The sequence below is a fragment of the Physeter macrocephalus genome, chromosome 12, assembly GCF_002837175.3.
Source record: "Physeter macrocephalus isolate SW-GA chromosome 12, ASM283717v5, whole genome shotgun sequence".
Taxonomy (NCBI): Eukaryota; Metazoa; Chordata; class Mammalia; order Artiodactyla; family Physeteridae; genus Physeter; species Physeter macrocephalus.
Window position 1 is genome coordinate 46,954,314 of NC_041225.1, and position 26,790 is coordinate 46,981,103.

Genomic DNA, 26,790 nt, shown 5'->3' on the forward strand with positions numbered 1-26,790 from the left:
GCCTTTATTTAAATGTGCCAATTCCAGGATCATAGGTCCCAGGCCCCAAGAAGTTGTGACTGTCCCTTTGGCTCCCTACATTACCAGGTGTTGAAGCGAGTGACCTCTATAGTGGCCAGGGGTGGCCACGATAGAGGGCTGGTGAGGAACGTGGCTGGGGAATTCAGGATGAGAGCCCGCACAAGGCTGGCGGGCCTAGAAGCTCATAGTGTTCAGACCTATGGGAGGATTTTCCCTCCGGCGACCTCTTAGGGCTCTCCAGGCTATCACTGTGCAGACACCAACCGCAAGGCCGCCTCCTGCTGCCACTAGCAAGGCCCAGGAGGGCACTGGGGGCTCTGCTTTAGCCTGGTGTTGGAGCAGCCGGCTGTTCCTCAGGGTGCAGATGTAGGGGCGCTCCTGTGGAGGAGGAGAGGGTCAGGGGTCAGGACCTGAAAACCACCCATCTGAGGCTTGCGCAGTCCCCATCCCAGAGATGGTGCAATAACCTTGTTTCCACAGCTCACCCTGTTTGTAAAGCTCCTTCATCCACACTGTGCCCCAACCCCCTGAATAAGGAGGGATATCCAAAGTGGTCAACACCCAGCTATAACCTCCTTTCCTGTCAACTCAGTTTTGAAAGATCGGGAACTGATAGGTGACCCATGGAAAAGAGTCCTGGGGAGCTTGCAGAGTCCCCACCTCTGTTTCCTCTAGGCCGCCCCTGGACAGCTATTCCCATCCTCCCATCCCAGGGGTGCAGCGAGCGGGGAAGGTCGGTGTGGAAGGACAGCTGGTTCTGTAGTAGGTTAAGAACCCAAATGTGAAGGGCCTGCCTCCCTGGATCCTTTCCTTCCCCCCGGTGAATGCTGGTGGCATGGTGGCTGTGTGCAGCCCTGTACTAGGAACTGGGAGAGGGCCTGAGGGTTCAGAAGTGACATCGCTCGAGGTCCAGTGGGAGATAAGACATGTTCAGAAACAATCACATCACCAAGGAGCCTGGGTCAGTGCTTGTGAGAGGTGCGCACAGAAAAGAGAGACCGATGCTGATGTGTGTCTGGGGTGGGAGTGGTGGGGTGAGATGAGGCGGACAGTAGCCCAGAGAGGGCAACAGCTGGGCCTTGCAGGATGTGAAAATTTCCCGCAGGCGGAGATGGGGGATGAGCCTCCAGAAGGAGCAGATGCACAGATGGGGGCTGTCGTGGGGCTTCTCTGGGAAGCTGCTCCGTTTTCCAGGAGTGGAGTGTGTGCCTAAGGTGATAGGGGAAGGTGGGCCTCTTGTCTGGGCTCTCCTCCATGGGCGCGGGAACCAGGGAAGGGTTTCGACCGCCTTGACAAGACTGGAATTCCTTCCAGGTGGGCCACTCTGGGTCTGGCAGCGATTACAGGACGGACAGAGAAGGGAGAAAGGACAGCTGGGGAGACAAGGTTGGGGCTTCGTCCCTGGTCCGGGCGAGGGCGGTGCGGGCCTGGACACTGGTGGTGCTGGAAAGCCAGGAAGACGATGCGGGCACCCAGAACAGACACGGCCTCTTATACCTCTTTTCCTCCCAACCCCCAGCTCGCAGGAGCGTGCCTGGCATGGGAGGGCTCCTCGACGCATGTTTAAGACAGAGGATGCCACAGACCCTCCAGGGTCATGGGGGTAATGAGGTTCTGACCAGTGCTCGCTCATCTGCCTCCCCGGGCCTCTTCCTGCTTCGGTGAACCCATTCCTTTGTCCCTCCCCTCACTCCTGGCTGCTGCTCCCCGAGGACCTGAGAAGTGTCGGGGCAGCCAGGAGAGGTGAGATTTGAGAACGGTGGTCGTGAATGAACGTGCATGATGGTAAAGCCTCCCAGGGGACTTTTGTGCCTCCAGATGGCCAGGACCTCCCCCGCCCCCCAACCCAGGCACCTGTTCCACTCTAGACAGGCAGGACCTTACTCACAGGGGAGGGGCACTTGAGTTTGTTTCGGCTATAGGTGAAGTTGATGGAGGTTGTCTTTTGACCCACGGGTTCCAGCTGAAAAGAGAAAAGGAAACCTTGGTTCCCTCCAAAGCTGGGAGAGACCTCGCTGTCGGAGGGAGGAGAATCTCACACCAGATTCCCTCCCTTTGCAAGGCTGAAACCAGCAAAGGGGCAAGACCCGTGGCAGACACTAGCGGCCCTGGGGCCAGAGCTGGACCTGACTTCTGACTCACAGACTGACAGGTCAGAGTCCATCAGAGGAGGGGGCAACACTGAGTCTGTGTCCTGGATTTACTGAGGAGGACACTGAGGCCCAGGAGAGACTGACCGGTCTAGAGGCTGCAGCGAGAGAGTGGAAGGGCAGGGCCCAAGACCTCCACCTCCTGCTTTCCTTGTGGGTAGTTGGGACTGCAGACTCCCTGCATTTTCAACTTTATAAAATGGTGATAATCGTATTTACCAACTTCTTGAAGTGTCTGGGGATAGTCAATTTCGGGAAAATTTTGAAAACATACTGGTTACCATGACATCGTTACTATGCTTGGCTTGTCAACCTTAAGAAATTGGCATTTTCTCACTTGAGCTACTTTCGTGTGTTTTCCGCGTAGATGAAAAGATTTACTTGAAACCTCCCGGGGAGCAGCTGTGGTTCAGGGAGGTTCTGCTTCATGCTTTTGATCCTGGGACCCTCGAGAATGAGCTGGAAGCTGCTGTGACTCCCTCCCCAGCATCTTAAGTCAGTAGCCTGCCCCCTGGCAGCATGTGGCCAGCACCAAGAAGAATGGATCCCTGGCACTCACTTATCCAGACTCTGTCCTGAATGTCTAGCGTCCACCCATCATATGATCTGCTTCCCTGCCTGTTCCCGACCTCATCAGCTCCTGACTCCCAGGTACTGCCCAGGAGGGAAGGGAAAGTCCACTATGCCGGCTAATGACCACACCTGGCCCGTGACCTTGCTTTTTGTTGTCTTAAAGCCTTTTCCACCTGTCTGTTAGTAACAATTAGAGGAGGAAGGGCTGCTCTGGTCTTGGGAGAGTCACCACAGTGACTGGACAGAGCACGATGGGCACATCCACTGGGGTCCTGGCTCTGCTGATAACGAGCTGTGTGGTGCTAGGTGGGCTCCTGAACTGCCCCAGGGCTAGGGGTGGGGCATTAAACCATGACCAGACCACTCCACATCCGGTGTCGTGAGCGTCAGATGAGAAGATGAAACACGTGTGAGCGGGAGGAGGCTTATGGAGGTGAGATAGCATTTTTCCTGCTGTAGCAGAACCACCTAGTGACAGAACAAATGCTATAGATCAGGTTGGCTGAGTCCCAGTGATACTCCAGGAACCCAGGAACTAACTGGCGTCGAGGAAGGTAATGATCAAATGGGTTTGATGACTGTATCAGTTTCTCCCTTTCTACTGGTTCCTCGGCATCTGTGCACAGCCTGGTCTATTTCCCAGCCTTGATGCCCCCTCCCCGTCCCACCTCCCCTCCAGCTGCCTTCACCATTTACTCCTCATAACTCTAGAAGAGTTGTTTGCAGCCCCTGGTTGCACTTCCCACCCTCACGTTCTCTCTAACAGCCATTCAGTAGGTCTTCAGTCTCTACCACTTGACTCAGCTCTGGTCAAGGTCACCAAGGACCTTGCCAGATTCAGTGGTCACTTCTTTTGGCTTCATCTTGCTTGACTTTTCAGCAGAATTTGTCAAAGTTGATGCCTCCCTTTCACAACACTTCTCGTTTCCCTCCCACCTCCCCCCTCTCTCCTTCTCATCAGTCGTTGGGTCAAAAGTTGGAAGAAAGCCCCAGGCTTGGTGGTTGGTCCTTTGCTCTTTTCCACCTATTCTTTCTCTAGGAGATCTCAGAAAATCCCATGGTCTTGAATACCACTTCTATGCTAATAACCCACACATTTTTTCCCCTAAATCTCCATTTCTGACTCTCTCTGAGCTCCAGAATCATACATTTAACACCGTACCTGATACCTCTAGGTGGATTTCTGGAAGGCAGCTTACACTGACCATGTCCAAAATAAGAGCTTTTGATTTTCCCCTCCCAGCCCTATTTCTCTCTACACACCTCAACTGTCCACCCAGTTTCCTTGACCTCAAACTGAAGAATCGCCCCTGTTCCTCTTCTACCTCATCCACCAGCCAGAGTCCAAAACACATCCCAAATCTGACCACTTCCCCCCTCCCCCACTGCCATCCCCTGGCCCCCGCCACCTTCACCTCTCACCTGGGCTTCCAGCAGCTTCCTAATGGTCTTTCCAACTCCTCTCTTGCTTCCTTCTAGTCTGTCTCTATGCAGCAGCCGGAGGGCAAACCAGATCACATGGCTCCCCCGTGGAAAGCCGTCCGAGGACCCGGCCCCTGCTCTTGCCCACCTCTGACCTGGCTCCCCTCCCTCCAGGCACACTGGGCTTTACGCGTCTCACACACTTCAAGCTCCTTCCTGACTCTGGCCCGCACAGGTCCGGTCTCCTCTTCCTGCAACACCGTGGCCCCAGACCTCTGCGTGCCCGGCCGCCTCTCGACATTCGGTTCTCAGTTCACACGTCACTCTCCGGTGAGGCCTCCCTCTCCCCCACTGTTACTCTCTGTCACGTGACGCTCTTTGCCCCAGCACCTGGGGCAGGCCCCACCACACAGCAGTGCTCAGCTTGAGGGGATGGATGGATGAACTGGAGTCATAAAGGCCTGAGACTGGCCACAAGAAAGGCAGTTGTTTTTCCTAGAACCTACCTTTCCTAAGACAGACACTGTGGATACCAACGATGTGGCAAATGACAGGACTGAGACAAGGTAGGGTGCCACGGGGCCAGCTCTGGGGACTTGGAGAAGGCTTCTTGTAGAAGCTGGCACCTGAGTTGAGTGTTGAGGTGGGTCAGAGTTAGCCGGGGAAGGGGGCCGAAAGGGCAGCCCGAGATGAGGGGAGGAGCCAGGGCAAACACAGAGAGGCAGGAGACAGCACGGGTGGTGCAGGAAACTTCACTCCTTGCGGGACTGCCAAATGCAAATCAGGGAGATGGGAGCGGCCGCTGGAGAGGTTAATTGGGGCCAAGTCCCGGAAGGCCTGGTGTGTTGCGCTAAGGGGCCTGGCCTTTCTTCCTCAGGGAGGGGCCAGCCTTGGAAGTTTGAAAGCAGGGGCATGACTTGGTCAGATTTCATTTATGCAGACTATGCAGTTGCCCTGGGGTGAGGCGATCTAAGGCAGTGGTTTGCAAGCCCTATGTAATAATATCACCTGGGGGGTGTCTAAAACGTATTGAACCCAGGTGCTACCCCAGACAAAGTCAGAATTTCTGAGGATGAGGCCCAGGCACGGGGTTTTTGTTTTGTTTCTGGGTTATCTTTTCTGGTTTTTCTTTTAAATAATTTTTTTATTGAAGCTAACATACATCTAGAAACAAGTACGAATCATAAGTGAGCTGCTGATAAATTATGACGAAATGAGCATAACCCACATAGTCAGCATCCAGATAAGGAACAGAATATAATCAACACTCAGAAGCTCCCTCCTCCCCTCTTCCAGTACTATCCACTCCCCAATAAGACCATGTATTTATTTGCTTGTTTTTGAAATTTATATATATAGTTGCACGTTGCTGAAGTTTTATTCTCATCGCTGTGAGGTATTCTGTTTTATGAATGTGCTGTTTGTTTATCCCGTCTGCTTTTGGTAGATATTTGGGGAGTTTCCTGTTTGGGGGTTATGAATAGTGCTGCTATGAAAATTCTTGTTGTATCCATCTTTTGGTGAACCTTGTGTATACCTTTCTGTTGGGGAGATATACGTAGGAGTAGAATTTTGGGGCCATAGGGAATACATGTGTTCTGCTTTAGTAGATATACCAAGGTTTCCCAAAGTGGTTGTAGGTATTAATTGTTTTTAAGAGTCCCCAGATAACTGTAATACACAGCCAGAGCTATTCTAATGGCTGTAAGCCTGGAGACAGGGAAACCAATTAGGAGGCTATCGTTGTTACTCAGCACCCAGGGAGATGCTAATGTTAAGCTGAGAGTAAGATTTCCACAGAAGAGGGAGCGGGCAGCAGTAGAGGAATAGGCATCAGAAAAGAGGAGAAAAAACTGTTCATAAGAAGACAAAAGAAAAAGGAAGAGTGGACTTCCCTGGTGGTCCAGTGGCTAAGACTCTGAGCTCCCAATGCAGGGGGCCCGGGTTCAATCCCTGGTCAGGGAAGTAGGTCCCACATGCCGCAACTAAGAGTTCGCATGCCGCAACTAAAGATCCCGCGTGCCGCAACTGAGGCCTGGCACAGCCAGAGAGATAGATAGATAGATAGATAGATAGGTAAATAAATATCTGAAAAAAAGAAAAGAAAAAAAGGAAGAGAAAAAATTCCCTAGCGCCGTTGGTATTTCTGGCTTTGCGGAAGTCTCTGGAGAAGGAGGCCTAAACTCTTCAGAGACGAGGGGCAGGAGATGCAAGTTTCAAGTGTGTTTGTGGCCACAGTGGGGTACTCAGGGTGTCAGCCAAAGCCTGCAGACACTATGTCATAGGACTCTAATTATGAGACATGAATTCACTGGTTACGCATGTGCTTATCAGGCTGGGAGCAGGGAGGCAGGTTGGTGCCGTGGCCAGGACGCTTGGCAATTAGACCCGTGTTCTAATCCTTGTTCTGCCGCTAGCTGGCTGTGTGATCTTGGGCAAATTGTTCCATGTCTCTGTATTTTAGTTACAGAGCATTCTGGCTCGATGACCTCTAAGAGCCTTTCCAGGTCTATTGGTTCGTCATTTATTTCATGTCACTTTAGGGGTGAAATTCCAGGAAGAAGAAGACCTGAAAAGTTGGCATGATGCTATAGCTTTATATCTGAGATGGTTTTGGAGGAAAACACTGGACCCTGTAATTATTTCCACAAATCATATAGCACAGGATAACACACTCACAGATGATTTTAGGTTTGTTTTGCATTGCTTTGTTTTTGTTGTTGTTTTTTAAATTTCGGTTATGGCTGGGACAGAGGTGGTTGGGGGGCCATGGGCAGTCTTGTAGTATTAATAATATGGTTCCATGACAGTGTTCACCTTTTGTTTTCAGATCTAAATCCCTTCTACTCGCTTTTATAAAACAGAAGCCTCTCACCTGTGGGAATGGGAAGACCTACCGAGCTGTTTTGGAAGAGAAAGGCCAGAACTACATTAAGTCACGCAGAATGCGAAAAATGGGCCCTGTAATGTTCAAGTCATCAATACGGCCACCGACCCCCAGGAGACTTGTGGAGGGTCCTGGCACTGAGCAGGCCCAGAATGCCCTGAGGTAGGAAGACCCTACCCCGATGGGGATGCTGGGAGGGAAAGGCTAAGGGCTTAGCATTCCTGCCCCTCCTTGGAGTCTGTGGATTCCCCCGAGGTCAAAGGGGGAGAAATGGACCAGGCAGAGAGATCCAGTCTTTGTGGGGGTGTGGGGAGGGGATTTTAAAAGGAGTGAAATTGAGTGACTCAACCACTGAAAGACACCTGGACTTCAAAGCAACAAAGCCTTCAAAAGAAACCTAACTGCTCTCAGGAATTGTTTTAACTTTGATTTAAAAAACTACCGTGGAGGTAGGGTTGGGAGAGAACTCAAAGGTATTCTGATTGCAATTCTGAGTCCTGGACTGACAGGAGATGATGAAAGTTCCAGGAGGGGGCAGAATGTGGTGTCAACAGGAGGAAAACACCAGGAAAACAAAAGCAGAGGAAGGCTGAGTCTGCAATTAAGTAGGCCAAGGAGAAAACCTCCTTACGTGCTGTTCTGAGAAGAGGAGGAGGCGGTGTAGCTAAGGAGAAAGACAAAATTGTGAGTCAGCCAAGTGAGATAGATACTGGCCACACTGGCGGAGCTGACAGGTGTGGGAATATTTGCACAGTGGTGCCTGGCAGAGTCGCAGCAGGCCTGAAACTGCAATGAAAGGAGCAGGCGTGTGGATTGTTTAGTCACCATGGGAGTAATGAGGCAGCAGGCAGGTTGGGGTGGGGATTGGGTTACCCACAGAGCCTAGATCAAAAGAAGCCAGTGGGTTGGAAAGGCATTCACTTGCTCTGTGCAAGAGGATACAGCGCTCAGGGTTACCGGTTGAGCTCTGTGCAAACATAGCTGACGGTCCAGTCATGAGTGGCCAGCCGTAAAGGGCAGAGCAAGGCACAAGGCTGGGTTGTCCCTGTGGCCTCTGGGCTGTATGTTCATTTCGTAAGGTCCCCTTTTTCCCCATTAGGGCTAGAATAGGTGGCAGCCTGGGAAAACGGGCTGAGTGGCTCTTTTCTTTTTGATGTTTAAAGAAATAATAGTTGGGACCGTGTGGATTATTGCGCTGGGTGCGGTACACACATCATCTCAATCTTCTAAGACCTGTGTCATTTTTGTTGTTTTTGTAGATATTGATACAAATGGCCAGAGAGAGATCATTGGCCCAAGGTCACACAGTAAGGGGTTCATGCTGATATTTTCATCCAGTCTATCTGATGACAAAGTTATCCCCCGACAGCACTGGGGCATTACCGAAAGAATAGAATCTGTCAGGACAAATATTTGGAGCTTTGGGGAGAAGGGAGCCACATCAGCCAGTAGGTTTTTCATTGTGGGAAAGAGTCAGCATCCTCAGGTTGTCCCCTTGACCCAAACCCACTCGACCCTCAGGCACTGACCATGTTATTCCAGAGAGCGATGGCCATCTCAGCATGCCCGCGTTCTGAGAAGTGGAAACAGTCCTCGGAGAAGAAGGTGAGGTCAGCGCCCCCTCTCTGTGACCAAAGGCAGGGGGATTATCTTCCTGGGACAAGGGCACTGCTACCCCCCATCCCACGGCATCCTGGGCATTTCACCTTTCATCCTTTCAACTCTGCTGCCAGTTGGCTCAGATGTTGATGGAGAAATTCCCTGGTTTTGGAATTTTTATTTTTTAAAAATTATAGCCACCTATAGTCCACATCCCTTTTCCTTCAGCATCCCTGCTCTAATGGTTGAAAAAGAATAATGATATTTTTAGGAAGCTTTCCATTTTATCCCAACCCAGCAAATAGCAGGGCCATGTCTGGGGAGCTTGGTCACTTAATTTTCACCTTTTCTTTCCAAGTACATCTAAGTTCAAGTTATACTCAGAAAAGGTGGGGGCAGGGGAAAGGAGGAAAAGCAGAAACAGCAACCCTTTGGGAGCGCTCTTGGAGAGAGCTGGTCCAAAAAAGCCCATGTAGAAAAGGAAATACATTGCCTAAGATACGGCCTCTGCACACGCACCTCCCAGACACGCCCGCAACTTACGTCATTCAGGGGGACAAGAGTGTTTTGGAAGAAAGGCTGCACAACCACGGCGAAGTCCTCCCGCTGCAGGTACTGGTAGGAGAGCCTGGAGAGGCCACTCTGGGGATGGGGAGAGAGGCTGCTTAACCGCCCGCAAGGCTGGGCAGACGGTCTGTTCCTGTGGCCTTGGGTGGGTCACGTCAGGGGCAAGGGACTCAAAGGAGGTGCTCTAGTGCCTGAGCACCCATTTAGTCTGCACCAGCTGTGGGCGCCACCCGGCTCTGCCCTGATGTCTGCCTGGGCCCAAGGCCTCCCCTGCTCTCACTTCATGAAGAGGTGAATTAGAACACGGGGCCTCAGTTCAAACGGGGAGCATTTCAACACCAGCTCCTCAAAATGCCTGTGAGGTTGGGGGATGAGTATCCATGGTCTCTGCATTTCTTAAAAGTGCCAAAAGGTGGACTGTAAAAGGGATAGACTAGCTGTGCTCATCCTCCAGAAGCTTATCATTCATCTGGGAGATGGAAAATTCAAAACCATGTAGGGCTTTAGGGGCAGTGAAGTGCTGACTGAAATTGCCGGGGGTGCTTAGTGGGGGGAAGCTTCTCAGAAGAGGTAAGAAGACAAGCCCTGTGCATGAGATGGATACACTGCGGAAAGGCCCGGGCACGGGCAGGTCAAGGGAAGGCACGGGCAAGAGGAGAGACAGACGTGAGAAGGTAAGGAGGGAGGAGCCCAAGGGCAGTGGACACAGCCCCTCTCCCCTCTGGGCGCTGAGAGGTGGGAGCTCTCCCCAGCTTCCCTTCTGAGCTTCTCACTCCTCTCCCCTGCCTTGGACACATCTTTCAGGGGCTGTGATCTCAGTAGAGCCCTCACTCCAGGAGTAAAGATGGGGGGGTAGGTAGAAGAGGTGGGGGACAGGGTCACCTGGAAGTCCCAGTTCACTGTCTTCAGTTCTTGCATCTCCAAGGAGTTCTCCTGGGAGCCTTGGAGGCAGGTGCAGTTGCTCCTGTGAGACAAGGAGGCCTGAGGCTCGCTGCCCCCCCCACAGAGGTGTCCCCCAAACACAGCCTTGCTTCCTCTTGGGCCCGGATCACAGAACCATAACTCAGGGGCAGGAGGTCCAGAAGGTGCTTGTTGGGAGAGAAGGTGGAAGGGCGGGCACCAATGCTCGGGTCTCCTGGGGACAGGCTGCCTGTTCCCCTGGCCGCCTGACTGCTCCTTCCCAAGCGTGCAGCTCCTGGGATTTCTCCAGAAGGGCTGGGGTTTGGGGAAGACTGCCAAGGTGGCCCAGCCTTCCTTCCTCGTGTTCCTGAGGCCTCCCTTCTCTGCCTTTGGCTGCTTAGGACTCTCCCCCAGGGCTCCAGAGTGAGGGGTCTCCTGGGCAGCACTGGCCACTCCATTCGAGAAGAGGAACCGGCTGGTCACCTTCCCAGCGAATCCATTTGACCCCAGATAGGACAGGACTCCTCAGCTCCCTGTAGAATCTGCTCCCCGCTAACAATCGTCGCAGGAATTCTGGGCGAACCTCTGGCCTCAGAAGATGGCAACTTCCTGCAGGGTCACGGCTGAGCTTTAATAAATTCCAGCCCGAGCAGAAATTCTTGCATATCGTACCTTAGCTCCAAGGCTGGCTTTCAGGGACAGTCCTATCAAGCGCGCTAAAAAAGCTACTAGTTCCTGAGCACCTGCCCCACAGCGACCATGTACTTTATTTGCACTTCCGCTAGACCTCACCTCTACCTCCCAAGTGACGAGTGAGAGGCCCAGAGAGGTTGCGTGGGTTGTACAAGGTCCCACAGCTCCTAAAGTGGCAGAGCCAGGATCTGAGGCCGGATAGAGCTGTCTTGAAAGCGCATTGCCTTGTGCTGCCTCTCAAACAGGAACAAACAACTTGCTGAAGTTGGGGTTTGGCATCACAGACAACGTCAGGGGGCCCTCACGGGCCGTTTGACTGTCTGCCTCACTTCCCAGAAAAGCAAACTGGGGTCCAGGGAGACCCAGCGACTTGCGTACAGTAGGCATTCAATAAGGTAGCAGCCTTTCTGAATGGTTTTCCAAGCCCCTGGCTAATTGCTGATGTCTGCTCCCCAGACAAGAAGGTCTGGCTCCGCCTGTATCAGTCTCACCCACTGACATCTAAGCCCTGCTCTCCCCAGGTGCCCTCCCCCTGGGGCCACGTACGTCTACTTACTGGGCTGCCAGCGGCATGACACATTTCCCACCTTGGCCCTGGTGCAGGCCAGCCAGCTCCATGACCTCTACCACATTGACGAAAGCCCTTGGAAGCTGTGGGCAGAGGGGTGGGCTTCAGTAGTCCCCAGGCACTTGTGGGGGGCACTGGTTACTGCTGGAAAGAGCTTGGGGGGTCATCTACAATCTGCTTCCTCCTCCCCAACTTCACCAATAAACTGAGGCCCAGAGAGGGAACGTGCCTTATATTATCCCGTGGACTCTCCTTTATTGGCCCTGCTTTATAGGTTGGGAAACCGAGACACAAGGCACTTGCCCAAAGCCACATCGCTAGTAAGCCACAGTACCTGGCTACAAATCAGGCCGATTGGCTCCAGAAGCAAGCTCTTTCCTTGCCACCAGAGGCAGTCGGATCCAGTTAGAATCTTCCCCACAGAGGAGCTAGGCAGCTGCCTCCCCCCCACATCCCATCCAGGGACCTGCTCACTCTGGGGCTCTGCTTGGCTTGCGTCTCACTGAACACAACTCGTCTAGATGCACGCAGGGAACAGCCCCTGGGGAGCAGGCTGGTTGCCACCAGGAAATAGGACCCAGGATCGTGCTGCCCCTGTGCTGTCTTACCTCCTCATAGAGGATGCCCAGGGCCTGCTGGATGTGCCGAACATACTCCCTGGCTGAGTGGGCCTCCTGTGAAGAAGCAAGGGGCTCTCCTCAGCTCCTGGGAGGAGGAGGAGAGTGGCCTGAGGCCAGCACTGCATGCGCTGGGAAGCCCAGCCGTTACTGCTGGTGGACACAGTCTCTCGTAAGAAGTCATCCCTTGACCCCTACTAGGTACCATGAACAATCCGCAGCCCACCCTTCTCCCGGCTCCTCCAACCCAGAGTCTGTCAGTGCTGGCCCCCACTACCACTCCAGTCCCATCTGTTCCCCGGCCGCTCCTTCTCCAACCAGGACAGGGCCCCTGGTGGCCATGCTGTCTCTTTCCTCTGGGCTTTGGTCTGTGCTGGCCCCACTGCCTGGGACCCTTTGCACTGCCTCCCCCTCACTCCCATCCCTGTAACTCAGCTCAAGGGTCTCCTCCTCTGGCCCATCTCCCAACTGGAGGCTGATTTAGCCCCTTCCTAAAACGTAGCTGGAGTTAATCCTGGTGGAGGCCTCAGGTCTTTCTGCAAAAAGCTGCTCTCAGGAGCATAAACCTGACTGTTTGCATGAGGACAGGTATTCAGGGGTCACTTCTGGCTCCCTGGACCCCAATGAGTGCAGGACACAATGGCATTTAAAACCCCATGGGATTGGGTCGCTTCTGCCTCTGGAGTCTGGGCAGGGAGGCAGAAAGCCCCTGGGTGGCGGGAGGCCGGTTCTCATCCAGAATTTGGTCACTGTCTCTGAGCCAAAGGAATGATAAATGCCTTCTCCCCGCCGCCTGTGACTGTCAAATATTCTACCACAACCTCTGAATTATGGAAGCTGCTTTTTTTTTTCTTCTGGCCAAATAAAATATAGCACATCCTCAACTTAGAACAAGATGTATTCCAAAAGTTATTACTTCCCACAGTTTGTAAGTCTGGACATATTTCCCCTTAGAAACAACATTAGGAGCGGGTTGGGTTCCCGGGCCAGCAGAGGTTGGTTAACACATGTTGTCCTTGAAGGGGCAGTAAGCCATGGATCAGGACTAGTTCACCTGAATCAACCCTATTTATGACATTGTTTCATCCTCCCCCTGCAACCTCCCCACCACCAAGAGATGCCAAAAAAAGTGGGCAGGGACTCCAAGCAGGTGAGGGTGGGGCTCCCTAGTTATCCACTGGATACCAGAGAACAGTATTTGTATGCATAAGAGAGGCCGCCGCCTTGGCAGTGCCTGAAGAGAGGGGACATCCAGACACTTCTGGAATCAGGGAACCAATGCAGCGGCCACTCAGCAGTGGGAAAGGCAGGCCTCTCCTGGCATGTCTGAGCCAGGGCTTCCTGGGCAGACTCAGGTGCCTAGGAGAGCCGGCCCCGTGTGACTCCCGTGAGGGAGGTCCCGGCCCTGGGCTTGGATGGTGACGTTGGCCAGCAGCTCCCTTCTCAGGGCCCCCAGGGGGCTGCTCAGGGGCCTACCGGATTCTCGCAGTAATGGCACAAATCGTTGCTCCCAATGAAGAGGGTGATCAGCTTCCAGTCTTTCTGTAGGTTGATTTCCTGAGGGGACAGAAGATCCCATTTAGGCCTTGGTGGGGGGCACGTGCATGTGCCAGACGGCTCCCCAAGTGCCTTTTCCTCTCTTTGTATCACAGTGGAGAGAAGATACCTAGTGCAGGCTCTCCCGCCCTCACCTTGGTGCCGGGGCGAGGACTCCGCCAGAGAAGTGTGTGTGTGTGTGTGTGTGTGTGTGTGTGTACGCGCGCACGTGTGTGCTCACTCAGTACAGAGGACCTTTTTCCCTTTGAGATCCTCTTAAGAAAGCTGCAGTCCAGGAGGAGGTGGTGTGTATTAACCCACCCCTAAAATGGGATCGAAAGGCCTTCAAAGGAGCCGAGGGCACAAGACACATCTAGAAGCAAAAGCCCAGAGCTGGCCTCTCTTCAGGCCTGAGTCCAGGGAGGGGGGTGGAGGAGGAGCCCCGCGTGGACTGAGAGGTGGGAGGGGGACTGGGAGGCCGCCGGAGGAGCCTGCTTTCCACTCAGCGCCGCCATAATAGGAGTCCTCCCAGACGCCGAGTTCCAAGGCATAAACACAGAGTGTTTAAAAAAGTGCTGGTGGGAAGGTTTAGAGGGGCCGGGTTAGCGGGAAGGAGGAAGGATTGGAAAGAGCAGCCTATTTTTAGAAGCCAAAGTTTACATAATAGGGCTCTGGAAGCCAGCTCCTGGGTAAAGTGGAAAGCTGCCAGAGGCCGAGGCCTGCCACCTCTGTCCACGCTCTGCCCCTCTCTCCTCCTGCAGCCGGCCCTGGGGGGGTGGGGGGAGGGCCTGGGGAGGGCGGCGGCAGAGACGGGCGGCATCTTGGTGGCAAGGCCTGCTACACGTGGCCCCTCTTAAAAGACCCGCCAAGAGCCTGAGCTGCAGTGATACAGAGGGGGCTCTTTTAGGGCGGCTTGCACGCACCCCAGCTACAGACAGAGCGCCTTCCAGGGGTGGCCCAGGGTCTTGTACTCACAGGGCTGTTCTTCATTCGCTCCATGAGGTCCCGGGCCTGGGCCGGCATGTCCCTGGGTGGGGGAAGAGAAGGGGACATTAGGGCTGGCTCACGAGGGAGGGCTCAAGCTGTAGGATTTGGGCCTGGCAAGGAGATGTTTCAGGAAGAAAACTGTTATATAAAGTTCACTCCTTCAGAATGCATTGAAAGGCTTTCAATTCTCAACAAATCTCAACCTATTTAAAAATCAAAGATCTGGGGGCTTCCCTGGTGGCGCAGTGGTTGCGCGTCCGCCTGCCGATGCAGGGGAACCGGGTTCGCGCCCCGGTCCGGGAGGATCCCACATGCCGCGGAGCGGCTGGGCCCGTGAGCCATGGACGCTGAGCCTGCGCGTCCGGAGCCTGTGCTCCGCAACGGGAGAGGCCGCAGCAGATGGAGGCCCGCTTACCACAAAAAAAAAAATCAAAGATCTGCCATGGACCTTGGAGCCATAATTGCTCCTGACCCTGCCAAGGGCTAATCTGCATCTCACCACCCCCTTCTGCAGGCCTGGTCCTCTGAAGCCACTGCAGGGGGGATCTGCTCGACCTTCCCATCAGGGACCTTCCCTTATATTTCATCCAGCTCTTTCGTTGCAGGATGAAACGGAACTGAGCCTGTTCAGTTCTTATTTGGCTGCCTGTTTTAAAAATAACCTTTTGTATATTTGAAAAAATTCATCGTCCCAAATGATCCCTCAGCTTTCTCCTTTCCAAGGCTTCACGACTCCTTTAACCTTTACCTCTAAGTCCCACTCTCTGTTCCTTTAATCCTTTTGTTATTCTTCTCTGTAGTTCCTTTGGATTTCCACACCATTCCCCATCTCCTCACTTCTCCCGCTTGCAACAAAACAGGATGGGGGAGACAAACACGGACAGGACTAGTTCTTCCTTCACCTCCTAGATACCTGCCATGAACGAGGAATTGAATGCTTCTGGATAAGAGACGGGTATGTCAATGGAACCTTACCCAGCAATAAAGGGGAATGAACTAATGATACACTTAACAATGGGGATGTATCTCAAAATAATTTTGCTGGGTGGAAGAAGTTAGACAAGAAAAGAGTACATAGTCTATGGTTCTGTTTCTGTAAAGTTCTGGAAAATTAAAACTAATCTGTAGTGACAAGAAAGCAGGTCAGTGGTTACCTGGGACCCAAGGAGTGGGGTAGAGACAGGAAGGGGCAGGAAGGAGAGATTGATTACAAAGAAATACAGGGAAGCTTTTGGAGGTGATGGATATATTTATATCTGGATTGTGGTAATGGTTTCACAGGTATATGCATGTAACAAACTGATCAAATGGTACACCTTTAATATGTACAGTGTACTCATGTCAATTACACCTCAGTAAACTGTTATTTAAAAAAAGATACGCCTATGAGAAGGGATACAGCCAATGGAGGCTTCCATGGAAGAAGTCATAAAAGCAGGAACTGGTACAGAATGGGCATTTTAAATCTTTGCATGTCCACAATGAGCTGGGCATGTGGCCAAGCATACATGGTACCATCCCTGCCGTGTTTCTCATTAATACATTCAGGACCGTATCTCATATGCTACTGCTATTGATGCGTGTGTCAGAAAGCTATAAAGAAGGCCTGTCCTGGTTAAAGGTGACCACAGAAATCCCTGTAACCTTTTAATAGGTTCAAGATATGAATAGGGGAATCCATGGGTGATAAGCCCTCAAGAGCACTAGGGGAAGTCAGGAATGCCCTCTTCTCCCCCCTCTCCACAGCCATGTCCTTCCCGTGCTCCAGGCTCAGTGCAAGCCCTACCTCCCCCATGGGCCTTCTCTCTGGGCTTGTTTATCCACACCTCCTCTGTTTCCTTTTTCAGTCTTGACGTGAAGAGCCATGCTCTGGGAGTTACAGGACCAGGAGTCCCCTTCCAGCTCTGCTACCAACGTGCCGTGGAGCTCACCCAAGTTACTGGATCCTGCTAGCCTTGAATTTTTTCATCTCTTAAACAAAGAGCCAAGACTAGATGACTTCTGGGGTCCCTTCCGCGTCTGCATCTGTCTGTAGGTAGCCTGCCCGGTTCACATTTTATACCTTTCTCTTCTCTTAGTTGTGCTCCAAAGAACAAAATCATTTCAGTCTGCAACGTTGCCACACACAACACTGCTTTTTTTTTTTTTCCAAAAATTATATCCTGTTGCTTTAGGCTTCTTAACTAGAAAGCAAGCTCTTTATAGGCAGGCAGTTCACTTTTTGATTCTTTTGTATCTTTTAGTAACCATCTTGGGGCTCAGTCCTTCCCAGCTGTTCAGTGAATTCTTGCTTATTGATGGATGGAAAGGAAGTTCGATCTTGAATAAAACTTTGAAACAAAATACTCTAATAATGACAAACTTTTTTTGCATACATATTATATTCTGTACTAAGCGCTTTCCATGGGTTATTGGTCTCATTTAATCCTTGTGACAACTCTGAGAAATGGGTACTATTATTATTCTCATTTATAGATGGGGAAACTCAGAGATACTAAGTGACTTGCCCAAGGTCACACAGCCGGCAAGTCTGGGAGCTGGGATATGGACATGGACGGTCTGACCTCAGGTCTCATTATCCTGGTTGCTCTGCTGGGGTATTTATCTTTCTCTTTAGGTGAACTCATCCTTATCCACACCATGCTAAATGGCACAGTGCAGATAAGGGAGACTCACAGAACAGTTCTCCAGACTTGCTTACTGAAGCTGACTAATGGCTTGCTCTACCTTTCCCCTAACACGGGACCGCAGAGATCCTAACAAGAAGCTGCATGTCTCGGCTACTTCCCCTGCCACTCTTCCCCTGCCACTCTTGGTGCCTGACGGAGACACCAAGCAGCAGTGAAACAGAAAAAGCAGTTTAAGAGAAGTGAAGCAGGAAAGGGGAAAGGGGCTTGAATGTCAAGAGACTAAGGAATCAGTTCCTGGTTAATGAAGCCTGGGCTCTAGAAAAATAATAATAAAAAGATCATGATAATAATAATGGTAATACCAGCAACTAGAGGTTGATATTATGGCCCCATGAAGCCCAGTTTTTTGCAGAAAATAATTCTTCCTGCTTATGACGTTGAGGACCTGACATCGCTTCCTGTGGCTCAGAGCCTCAAAGCGAGCGTGGGGCCCTCCTTACCGCGTCTGAAAGGAACTTTCCCTGTCAACAGGGTGAGTCAAGCCGGTTCTGTTTCCCTGGTGATCTGAGTGCAGCAACCCTTCTACAAAGCAAAGACCCAGCACGCTCTGTGCAGAAAATCAATGAACTCCGTCAGGCATTTCAACTTTAATTATCTGGGTTGCTGTCAACCACAGAAATCCAAGTGAAAACAAACAACTGCCATGTTGTTCTGAGGGCCCGACCATCTAACTCCCTAGTGTCAAAATACGGCTTTTTCAGAGTCAAGGGCTGGAGGTTCAGAGGCGAGAGAAGGGAGAAGGGAAGGGCGGCCAGCCGTGAGGTCCTGCTCTGTGTCCCCAGGGTGCTGAGAGTCGTCCCCTGCACATTCGACCCCAGCCTCCTCCGGGCTGGGAGGTCAGCTGGAGTCAGCAGGAGGGCACCCTGCGCCCCGGCCGCATGCCTCCTGTCCAGTCACCCTCAAGGGCTTCTCCCCGCTGCCCTGAGAGGTGCTAACAGGGCAGTGGGCAGAGCAAAGGCTCTGATTCAGCCTGGTCTGATCCTGGCTCCTCTGGTCACTCGCTCTGATAACCTTGGGCCATTCAGGAAACGGTCTAAGCCTCTGTGTCCTCGCGCTAGTAGCCATCTTGAAGGGTGTGAGGATTACAGGAGATAATCCACGTGAGGGGGCAGCTCAGGGCCGGGTAGCAGAAGTGCTCTGTGCACCACGGCTCTTACTGCCCGTCTGTGGGCCCGGGTCCCAGACACCACCCTTCTCTCGTCCCCGATCTCTCAGCCTTGCCCTCCTCTGTCCCTCCGGTACCCACGTCTACTCACCGAGCTCTGGCCCCTTCCACTGCTGCATTCAGCCCGGCCGTCTCCTCCCGGGTGCCGGAGGAGAAGCCGAAGATTTTGGGGTTGAACTTCTTCAGAATGTCTTTGAAGAGAGAAGGAGCAGAGAGCACAGGTGAGAGGGAGATGGACGTGCAGTGTTGGGGCACAGGTGTGGGCAGGACGCTTCTGGGTCTTTTCAGGGCAGGCTGACTTCTCTCCTTACAGACAACCTGCTCTTCCCTCGCTCAGGGGGAGGGCCCTGGCCTCAGGGAGGGGCTGTTAACGGCCACAGCGATGGTGCCTCTCCGTGTTGCTACTTACTGGGCAGTGTGGTGTGGGTCCCCAAGTCGCCGTCCCCTCCAATGCTGCGGAAGAGAAAGCACATTTGTTAAAATCACAGGTCATCGGGGATTTCTGAGTCAGAACCAGAGAGTCTGCCCTGGGGCAGGATTCCCACCCCCCTTAGGAATAACAGAAGCATCAGGCAGTCGCCTTGCATCCCAGCACCGGGCCTCGAGCACCCGGCCTCATCTCTGGAGGGGTGACAGGGAAACACACCACCCACGCTTCCGTGGGGAGTGTCATCAACAGAGATGAGTGGAGAACACCCTCACCTCCAGGAGAGTCCCCTCCAGGATGTGGGGAGGTCACTGGAGTTGCTGGGTCGGGCTCCCACCGCTGTCTGAAAGGCAAAGAGAAGGCTCTAGAGCTGGGCTGGGTCGGGTGCAGGCTGGGGGCACTGGGGAGGGGCCCTCTTGCCCTGGTGTAGCAGCTGGGACCTGGATTTACCTTTTCTGAAAATGGTGCCAGCTTTTCACCAGGCCACTTAACCTCAGAGTCGTCCTGACTTCCCAATCTTCCACATGCAACCGGTAACCAAGTTGTGGTTAAGAAGCAAGATTCTTCCTCCCCACCCTCTCTGGCTTCCATCCCTTTCTTCGTGTTCCCTTTGCCATAGTTCCAGGTGAGACTCTCATCTCCTCACCACGGACAGCTCTGGCCTCCACCTGACCCCACGGTCTCCAGTGTCTCTTCCCATCTCACGGGGCTGCCCACCTGCTCTGCCAAGCACACCTGTTCCTTCACGCCACCCCTGACTCTGACCTTTCAGTGGGTCTCTCTTACCCACAGGGTCAGAGCCAAACCCCTTCACCAACACTCGGAGCTCACCATGACCTGGTTTCCACTTTCCTGTCCTTGTTCACCCCCTCCTTTCCTGTCCACACAAACCTTCAGGTCTAAACAAGTTGATCTGAAGCATGAGGGCCTTGGACCGGCCTACTACCAGCCACTCCATCCTTTCTGGGAATGCTAAAGTTCCTCCTTTCCAGCCATTAAGTCTCCAGTTCATTCTCTAACACCTTTGTCAATTTCTGCCTCCTCCATAACGCTTTTTCTAAAGGCCCTATTTTTTTTAAAAAATAAATTTATTTATTTATTTATTTATTTAGGGCTGTGTTGGGTCTTCATTTCTGTGTGAGGGCTTTCTCTAGTTGTGGCGAGCGGGGGCCACTCTTCATTGCGGTGTGCGGGGCTCTCACTAACGGGCCCAGTTGCTCCGCGGCATGTGGGATCTTCCCAGACCAGGGCTCGAACCCGTGTCCCTTGCATCGGCAGGCAGATTCTCAACCACTGCGCCACCAGGGAAGCCCTAAAGGCCCTATTTTTTAAATTAATGTTTATTGGAGTATAGTTGCTTTCTAAAGGCCCTATCTTAAAAAAAGAGAGTATTCCTCTTTGAAAATTACAAAAGTAATATGCATTCACTATAACCAGTGAAATGATACAAAGATGTTTTAATTAATAATTTACCCCTACTTTAATAACGTTGCCTCCTGCTACAGGTTCTACATCCCCTCCTCACCCCTTACCCTCATATACACACTACCAGAATCAATTAATGGTTAAGAGCCCGGCGTGTATCCTTCCTTCCACAGCTTTCCCCACGTTCATACCAAAATTAAAATACACTCACACACATCTGGAGAAGTTGTTCTTTACTGAAATGAATACCTGATTTCACAAGTCCTGTTTGTCCCCTATATGATTATGTACCTCCTCCTGTGTACGTTTTTTAAATTTCCCCAGCTGGACAAGTCTCTAGAGGGTTAAGACTACATCTCATACTTGTTTTCCCTCTGAATTGCTAGCAGAGCGTCTCACACACAGACAATAGCTAAATAGTTGGCCAATACAATTCCTTTAGTGAAACTGTGCTATGTGCAGGTATGGGGCCCCCTCTGCCCCCAAGAACACATCTTTAAATGGGGTGAGCGGGTGCCGGGCAGTGTGTGGGTAAGACCCACCACCCGAGGAGTCTGGGTGACGGAGATGAGTTCCCTGGTAAAGGCAGGCAGACTTGGATAAGTACCTGAACACGGGGGTCCCCAACCCCGGGGCCTCGGACCAGTACTGGTCCGAAGCCTGTTAGGAGCTGGGCCGCGCTGCAGGAGGTGAGTGGCGGGCAAGCGAGCGAAGCTTCATCTGCGATTCCCCACCGCTACTCATCGCCCACGTTACCACCCGAACCCACCCCCTGCCCCCCTCCCCCGTCCGTGGAAAAACTGTCTTCCACGAAACCTGTCCCTGGTGCCAGAGAGGTTGGCGACCGCTGCCTTAACACACGCAGATGAAATGCCTGGGAACAGTGGGGAAGGGGGATGGACGGCTTCTATCGGGGGATGGAGGGGAGGCCCCGTGGAAGAGGTGGTATTGAGCCACAGGCTGTGGAAGGGAGGAGGGGAGGGCATTCTCGATCGCCTGGAGGTGTTTTGTGGCTGCCTGGCTATGTTGCTTTGCCGGCCACAGGTATGTTCTCGGCTAAATGCTGAACACAGAGCTGATGGGGAGGAAGAGTTGATTCCACACAGGGCCTGGCCCAGCTCAGTACTCACAGTCAGCGAGTCACCCAGGGCAGCCACCACTGTGATATCCGCTGGTCGGAGCTCATGGACTAGGGAGACAGGAAGAAAGATGGATGGTCAGTGGAGGTCTTCCTTTGAAACTAGTAACTTGGCTAGGAGTCTGAGATTCTGTGCTTATCCCACAGGTTCCCATTAAACTTATTTCCAGCCTAAGGCTTTAAAAAATTTGTATTTTCCATCTATTCAGAGCAGCTTAGGCACTGAAGGTAATGGGCTTGTTGGCTCTTATCCATCCTGAGAGGAGCCCAATTCACACTGGAGTGGTCCAGGAAAGTTCCAGCTGGGTGGGGGGGCGGGTGGGTCATGAGCACAGGTAGAGAGGACCCCAATCCCTGACTATACCTACCTCACTGGGCAGGGAGGCCTGAAAGGCTGCCATTGGGACTAAGCCGAGAGGAGAAGTGTGGTTTGTGGAGAGCCTGGGAGCCCAGCAGTGCTGCAGCCTAGCTTGTCATGGGCTACCCGGGATCAAGGTCTGCACTGCATGGGAATCAGCAAGACCTGCTCAAGGCTCCAAGGTGTGTTTGTAGGTTCTCCCAACAACCTGACACTTAGCCAGGCCCTTGACTGGAGGGGGTGATGATGTTTATACTCACCGGACGTGGGGACACTGTTGGAAGGATTCCACTCCTCACACAGGAAGTCACTGCCCCAGTTCTAAATCAACAGGAGGAAAGACACAACGCCCGACACTCACCGTGCAGGAAGGTTAGCTTCAGCCCAGGAAGAATTAGCTACGGAATTCTTGGCGGAGGCTGGAATTATGTTACTGTAGGGGATCGTGTGAGGCTAGAGCTGTGAGTTGTGGATGGAGTGAGAGGGGAATCAGAGAGGAGAAAATAGGTCTCTCCCCACCCGCCACGCACAACACACGTGATGTGTGGACACACTCATGCACACCCACAGTCTTTCCCACCTCAACTTCCCTACACCCTTAAATGGAGCCCACAGTCATCCAAAGCAGGGGAGAAAACAGTGAAGGTGTGCGACAGGTGGTCTCCCAAAGGAACACAGGCGTGGATGCCTAATAAGAGGTTCCATGTGGGTTTTGGTGGTGTCGTTTAACGTGAAACTAATGGACACTAATTACAAAGCTAGGACCAAAACAATCATTACAATATATTTAGGACAGTAACGTGAAATTTTTACAACTGCCAAGTTTCTGGTTTCTGCATATCATTTCTGAATATGTGCATATCATTTCTTTTGGCGTATTTAACTTAATAGCCAACCAGTTCCTCGTATGTATATAAATTGATGTCTATAACCTGGATACCTTCAGTCCAATTCTCTCGTCTCTGGAATATAGGGCACACTTGCCAGGCGCTGGAGGAGGGGATGGGGAGGGAAGCAGAGGGCGCAGAAGTTGGGGGAGAGTTAGAGTCCCTTCCCTAGTGCAGACGCTTGCCCGTGCCCAGAGGGGCCTGAGGGACAAGCCCAGTAGGGCTGAGGGCACAGGAGGGCTCCACACACAGGTGTTGTCCAGTTGACTGATTCTCTAGGCATGTGGTTGCCAAAGGCTTTGGAAGCTTGTCTCTTTCATTTGGTCAGATGATGAGGAAGACATGCCTTGTTAAAACACTCCTCTCAGGAGGGAGCAAAAATGAAACTTCTTTTAAATATTAGTTGCTTAATGTGATGTAATTTAGTTTATTCCAAGGAACTGCTCAATTCATCACACGGATAGAGCCCTTCTCCTGTGTGGGAGTTCTACTGAAATCAAGAACACGTTTGTGTGCAGATGACAAATATCCGGGGAAGATGCAATTACAAAAAACTCTATAGCCGTGAGCACTTTAGAAACATCTCAGAGAACTGGTGAGCCAGAGACAAGCCCATCCCATGCCAATGAACAGACCCAGGTTGGAACTGGAGCGCTCTCGTCTGTCCCAAAGGAAGAACTGTACTTGGCACCCTAAGCCAGTGCACCCAGATCCCCTGTGGGTCTTGTTAAATGCAGATCCTGAGACAGCAGGACTGGCGTGCTGCCTAAGACTCTGCATTTCTAGCAAGTTCTCAAGTAACGTTGGTGTTGCCTGTCTGTGGGTAATTTAAATAGCAAGGTATTTTAAAAAAAGAAACAAATCCCACCACTTTCTAGGCCTGGGTTTTTAACTCTTCCAGCAACAGGAGCAAAGACACATGAGATTAAGATCCAAGAGGACAGAACCAGAACCACTGTGTTCACCAGTGTATACCCAGCACTTTGCACAGTGCCTGTGCCATTGAGGCATCCAATAAATATACGCATGTTAGATCAATCAATCAATGCCCAACTGACAGGATGTAGCTGACATTTCAATTCTAATGGATTTTGTCAGTGGTTGGCCTGGGACACACCTCTGTTGGGCTAACATGAGCCTAAGAGAATTCAGAAAGGCTGGACGGTGGCATTACCACATGGCTTGTATCCCAGCGCTTAGCACCTAACGGTTCGTCAACAATTTCAGGCGAGTTAGTCTCAGTGCTTCAGCTGGCTCATAAAAGGTCTTTCCTCAGTCCCTTCTGCTGCTCCGGAATCCATTTTCCACGCTAGTCAGGGAGTCTTTAAAAAGGCGAAATAGGGCTTCCCTGGTGGCGCAGTGGTTGAGAGTCCGCCTGCCGATGCAGGGGACGCGGGTTCGAGCCCCGGTCCGGGAAGATCCCACGTGCCGCGGAGCGGCTGGGCCCGTGAGCCATGGCCGCTGAGCCTGCGCGTCCGGAGCCTGTGCTCCGCAACGGGAGAGGCCACGACAGTGAGAGGCCCGCGTACCGCAAAAAAATGATTATTTTTCCCTACCTGACAATTTACTGCCAAAAAGTTCTAATTGCTTTCCAAAATTATTTCGTCTTTTCACTTTTTCCCATGAAAGCCAAATAGGGAATATTCTGAGTTTCAAAGCAAAATCAATCAAGCATAATTATGATTAGGAAACAGATCTTTTTACATCCAAGGTCAGGATATAATATATTTAAGAGATTCCTTATAAGAAGAAAAAATTGTCCTAGAATCTGAACATTAAAGAAAACCTACTATGTGGATTGCCCGCCACCATCCTCCATATAACAAATAAATTACTGTCTAGCAGCTAGTTTTTGAAAGTTGTGTTGATGACTGAGCTAATGTCTGTAAGATACTTTAATGTCATTGAAGGAAAGAATATATAAAATACAGTAGATTCTCACTATTCAAGGTGGTTATATTCTAATAAAGTCACGACAAACACTGAATTAGCCAACACTGAAGCATTGGTCCTATGGGAAATACAGGGTTAGGCTCCTATGAGTCTCTGATCACATTTTTGTCAAATGATCAACAGATAACCTTGTTTTATATGTTTCTGTTTAAAAACACCTTACTTAACATATGTTGTTGATTCATTAACACTGAACTCACAGCCAACAGCACTATAACCATGGCTGCATGAAGCTTATCTAATGCACATTTTTCTCTATAAAACACATCACAGCCTTTTTTGTGCTTAGGAACACTACACTGCACTTTAGCACTACATTTGGGGGACATTTTAAACAGTGAAATTACCAAGAAAAAGCACAAAAATAAGTGGCACTAAGTAGATCATGTAAAGCAGGGGTCCCCAACCCCTGGGCCACAGACAGGTACTGGTCCGTGGCCTGTTAGGAACCGGGCTGCACAGCAGGAGGTGAGCGGCGGGCAAGCGAGCGAAGCTCCATCTGCGATTCCCCACCGCCACTCGTCGCCCACGTTACCACCCGAACCCACCCCCTGCCCCCCTCCCCCGTCCGTGGAAAAACTGTCTTCCACGAAACCTGTCCCTGGTGCCAGAGAGGTTGGCGACCGCTGCCTTAACACACGCAGATGAAATGCCTGGGAACAGTGGGGAAGGGGGATGGACGGCTTCTATCGGGGGATGGAGGGGAGGCCCCGTGGAAGAGGTGGTATTGAGCCACAGGCTGTGGAAGGGAGGAGGGGAGGGCATTCTCGATCGCCTGGAGGTGTTTTGTGGCTGCCTGGCTATGTTGCTTTGCCGGCCACAGGTATGTTCTCGGCTAAATGCTGAACACAGAGCTGATGGGGAGGAAGAGTTGATTCCACACAGGGCCTGGCCCAGCTCAGTACTCACAGTCAGCGAGTCACCCAGGGCAGCCACCACTGTGATATCCGCTGGTCGGAGCTCATGGACTAGGGAGACAGGAAGAAAGATGGATGGTCAGTGGAGGTCTTCCTTTGAAACTAGTAACTTGGCTAGGAGTCTGAGATTCTGTGCTTATCCCACAGGTTCCCATTAAACTTATTTCCAGCCTAAGGCTTTAAAAAATTTGTATTTTCCATCTATTCAGAGCAACTTAGGCACTGAAGGTAATGGGCCTGTTGGCTCTTATCCATCCTGAGAGGAGCCCAATTCACACTGGAGTGGTCCAGGAAAGTTCCAGCTGGGTGGGGGGGCGGGTGGGTCATGAGCACAGGTAGAGAGGACCCCAATCCCTGACTATACCTACCTCACTGGGCAGGGAGGCCTGAAAGGCTGCCATTGGGACTAAGCCGAGAGGAGAAGTGTGGTTTGTGGAGAGCCTGGGAGCCCAGCAGTGCTGCAGCCTAGCTTGTCATGGGCTACCCGGGATCAAGGTCTGCACTGCATGGGAATCAGCAAGACCTGCTCAAGGCTCCAAGGTGTGTTTGTAGGTTCTCCCAACAACCTGACACTTAGCCAGGCCCTTGACTGGAGGGGGTGATGATGTTTATACTCACCGGACGTGGGGACACTGTTGGAAGGATTCCACTCCTCACACAGGAAGTCACTGCCCCAGTTCTAAATCAACAGGAGGAAAGACACAACGCCCGACACTCACCGTGCAGGAAGGTTAGCTTCAGCCCAGGAAGAATTAGCTACGGAATTCTTGGCGGAGGCTGGAATTATGTTACTGTAGGGGATCGTGTGAGGCTAGAGCTGTGAGTTGTGGATGGAGTGAGAGGGGAATCAGAGAGGAGAAAATAGGTCTCTCCCCACCCGCCACGCACAACACACGTGATGTGTGGACACACTCATGCACACCCACAGTCTTTCCCACCTCAACTTCCCTACACCCTTAAATGGAGCCCACAGTCATCCAAAGCAGGGGAGAAAACAGTGAAGGTGTGCGACAGGTGGTCTCCCAAAGGAACACAGGCGTGGATGCCTAATAAGAGGTTCCATGTGGGTTTTGGTGGTGTCGTTTAACGTGAAACTAATGGACACTAATTACAAAGCTAGGACCAAAACAATCATTACAATATATTTAGGACAGTAACGTGAAATTTTTACAACTGCCAAGTTTCTGGTTTCTGCATATCATTTCTGAATATGTGCATATCACTTCTTTTGGCGTATTTAACTTAATAGCCAACCAGTTCCTCGTATGTATATAAATTGATGTCTATAACCTGGATACCTTCAGTCCAAT

At 51.8% G+C, this 26,790-nt stretch overlaps 1 protein-coding gene across 1 annotated transcript; it reads right to left on the bottom strand.

Annotated features, from left to right (window-relative positions):
* On the bottom strand, positions 1-25,881 carry PLB1 (phospholipase B1). Its single transcript, XM_055088840.1, has 15 exons — positions 25,849-25,881; positions 21,984-22,044; positions 21,358-21,416; positions 19,078-19,145; positions 18,785-18,828; positions 18,467-18,566; positions 14,509-14,560; positions 13,474-13,554; positions 11,989-12,054; positions 11,369-11,463; positions 10,102-10,183; positions 9,196-9,294; positions 8,583-8,678; positions 1,910-1,984; positions 1-399 (listed from the first exon to the last, which is right to left on the bottom strand). Exons 1-15 carry the CDS (start codon positions 25,879-25,881, stop codon positions 196-198), a joined length of 1,215 nt encoding a protein of 404 aa, XP_054944815.1. The 3' UTR covers positions 1-195.
* Between the last annotated feature and the right edge of the window lie 909 nt (positions 25,882-26,790).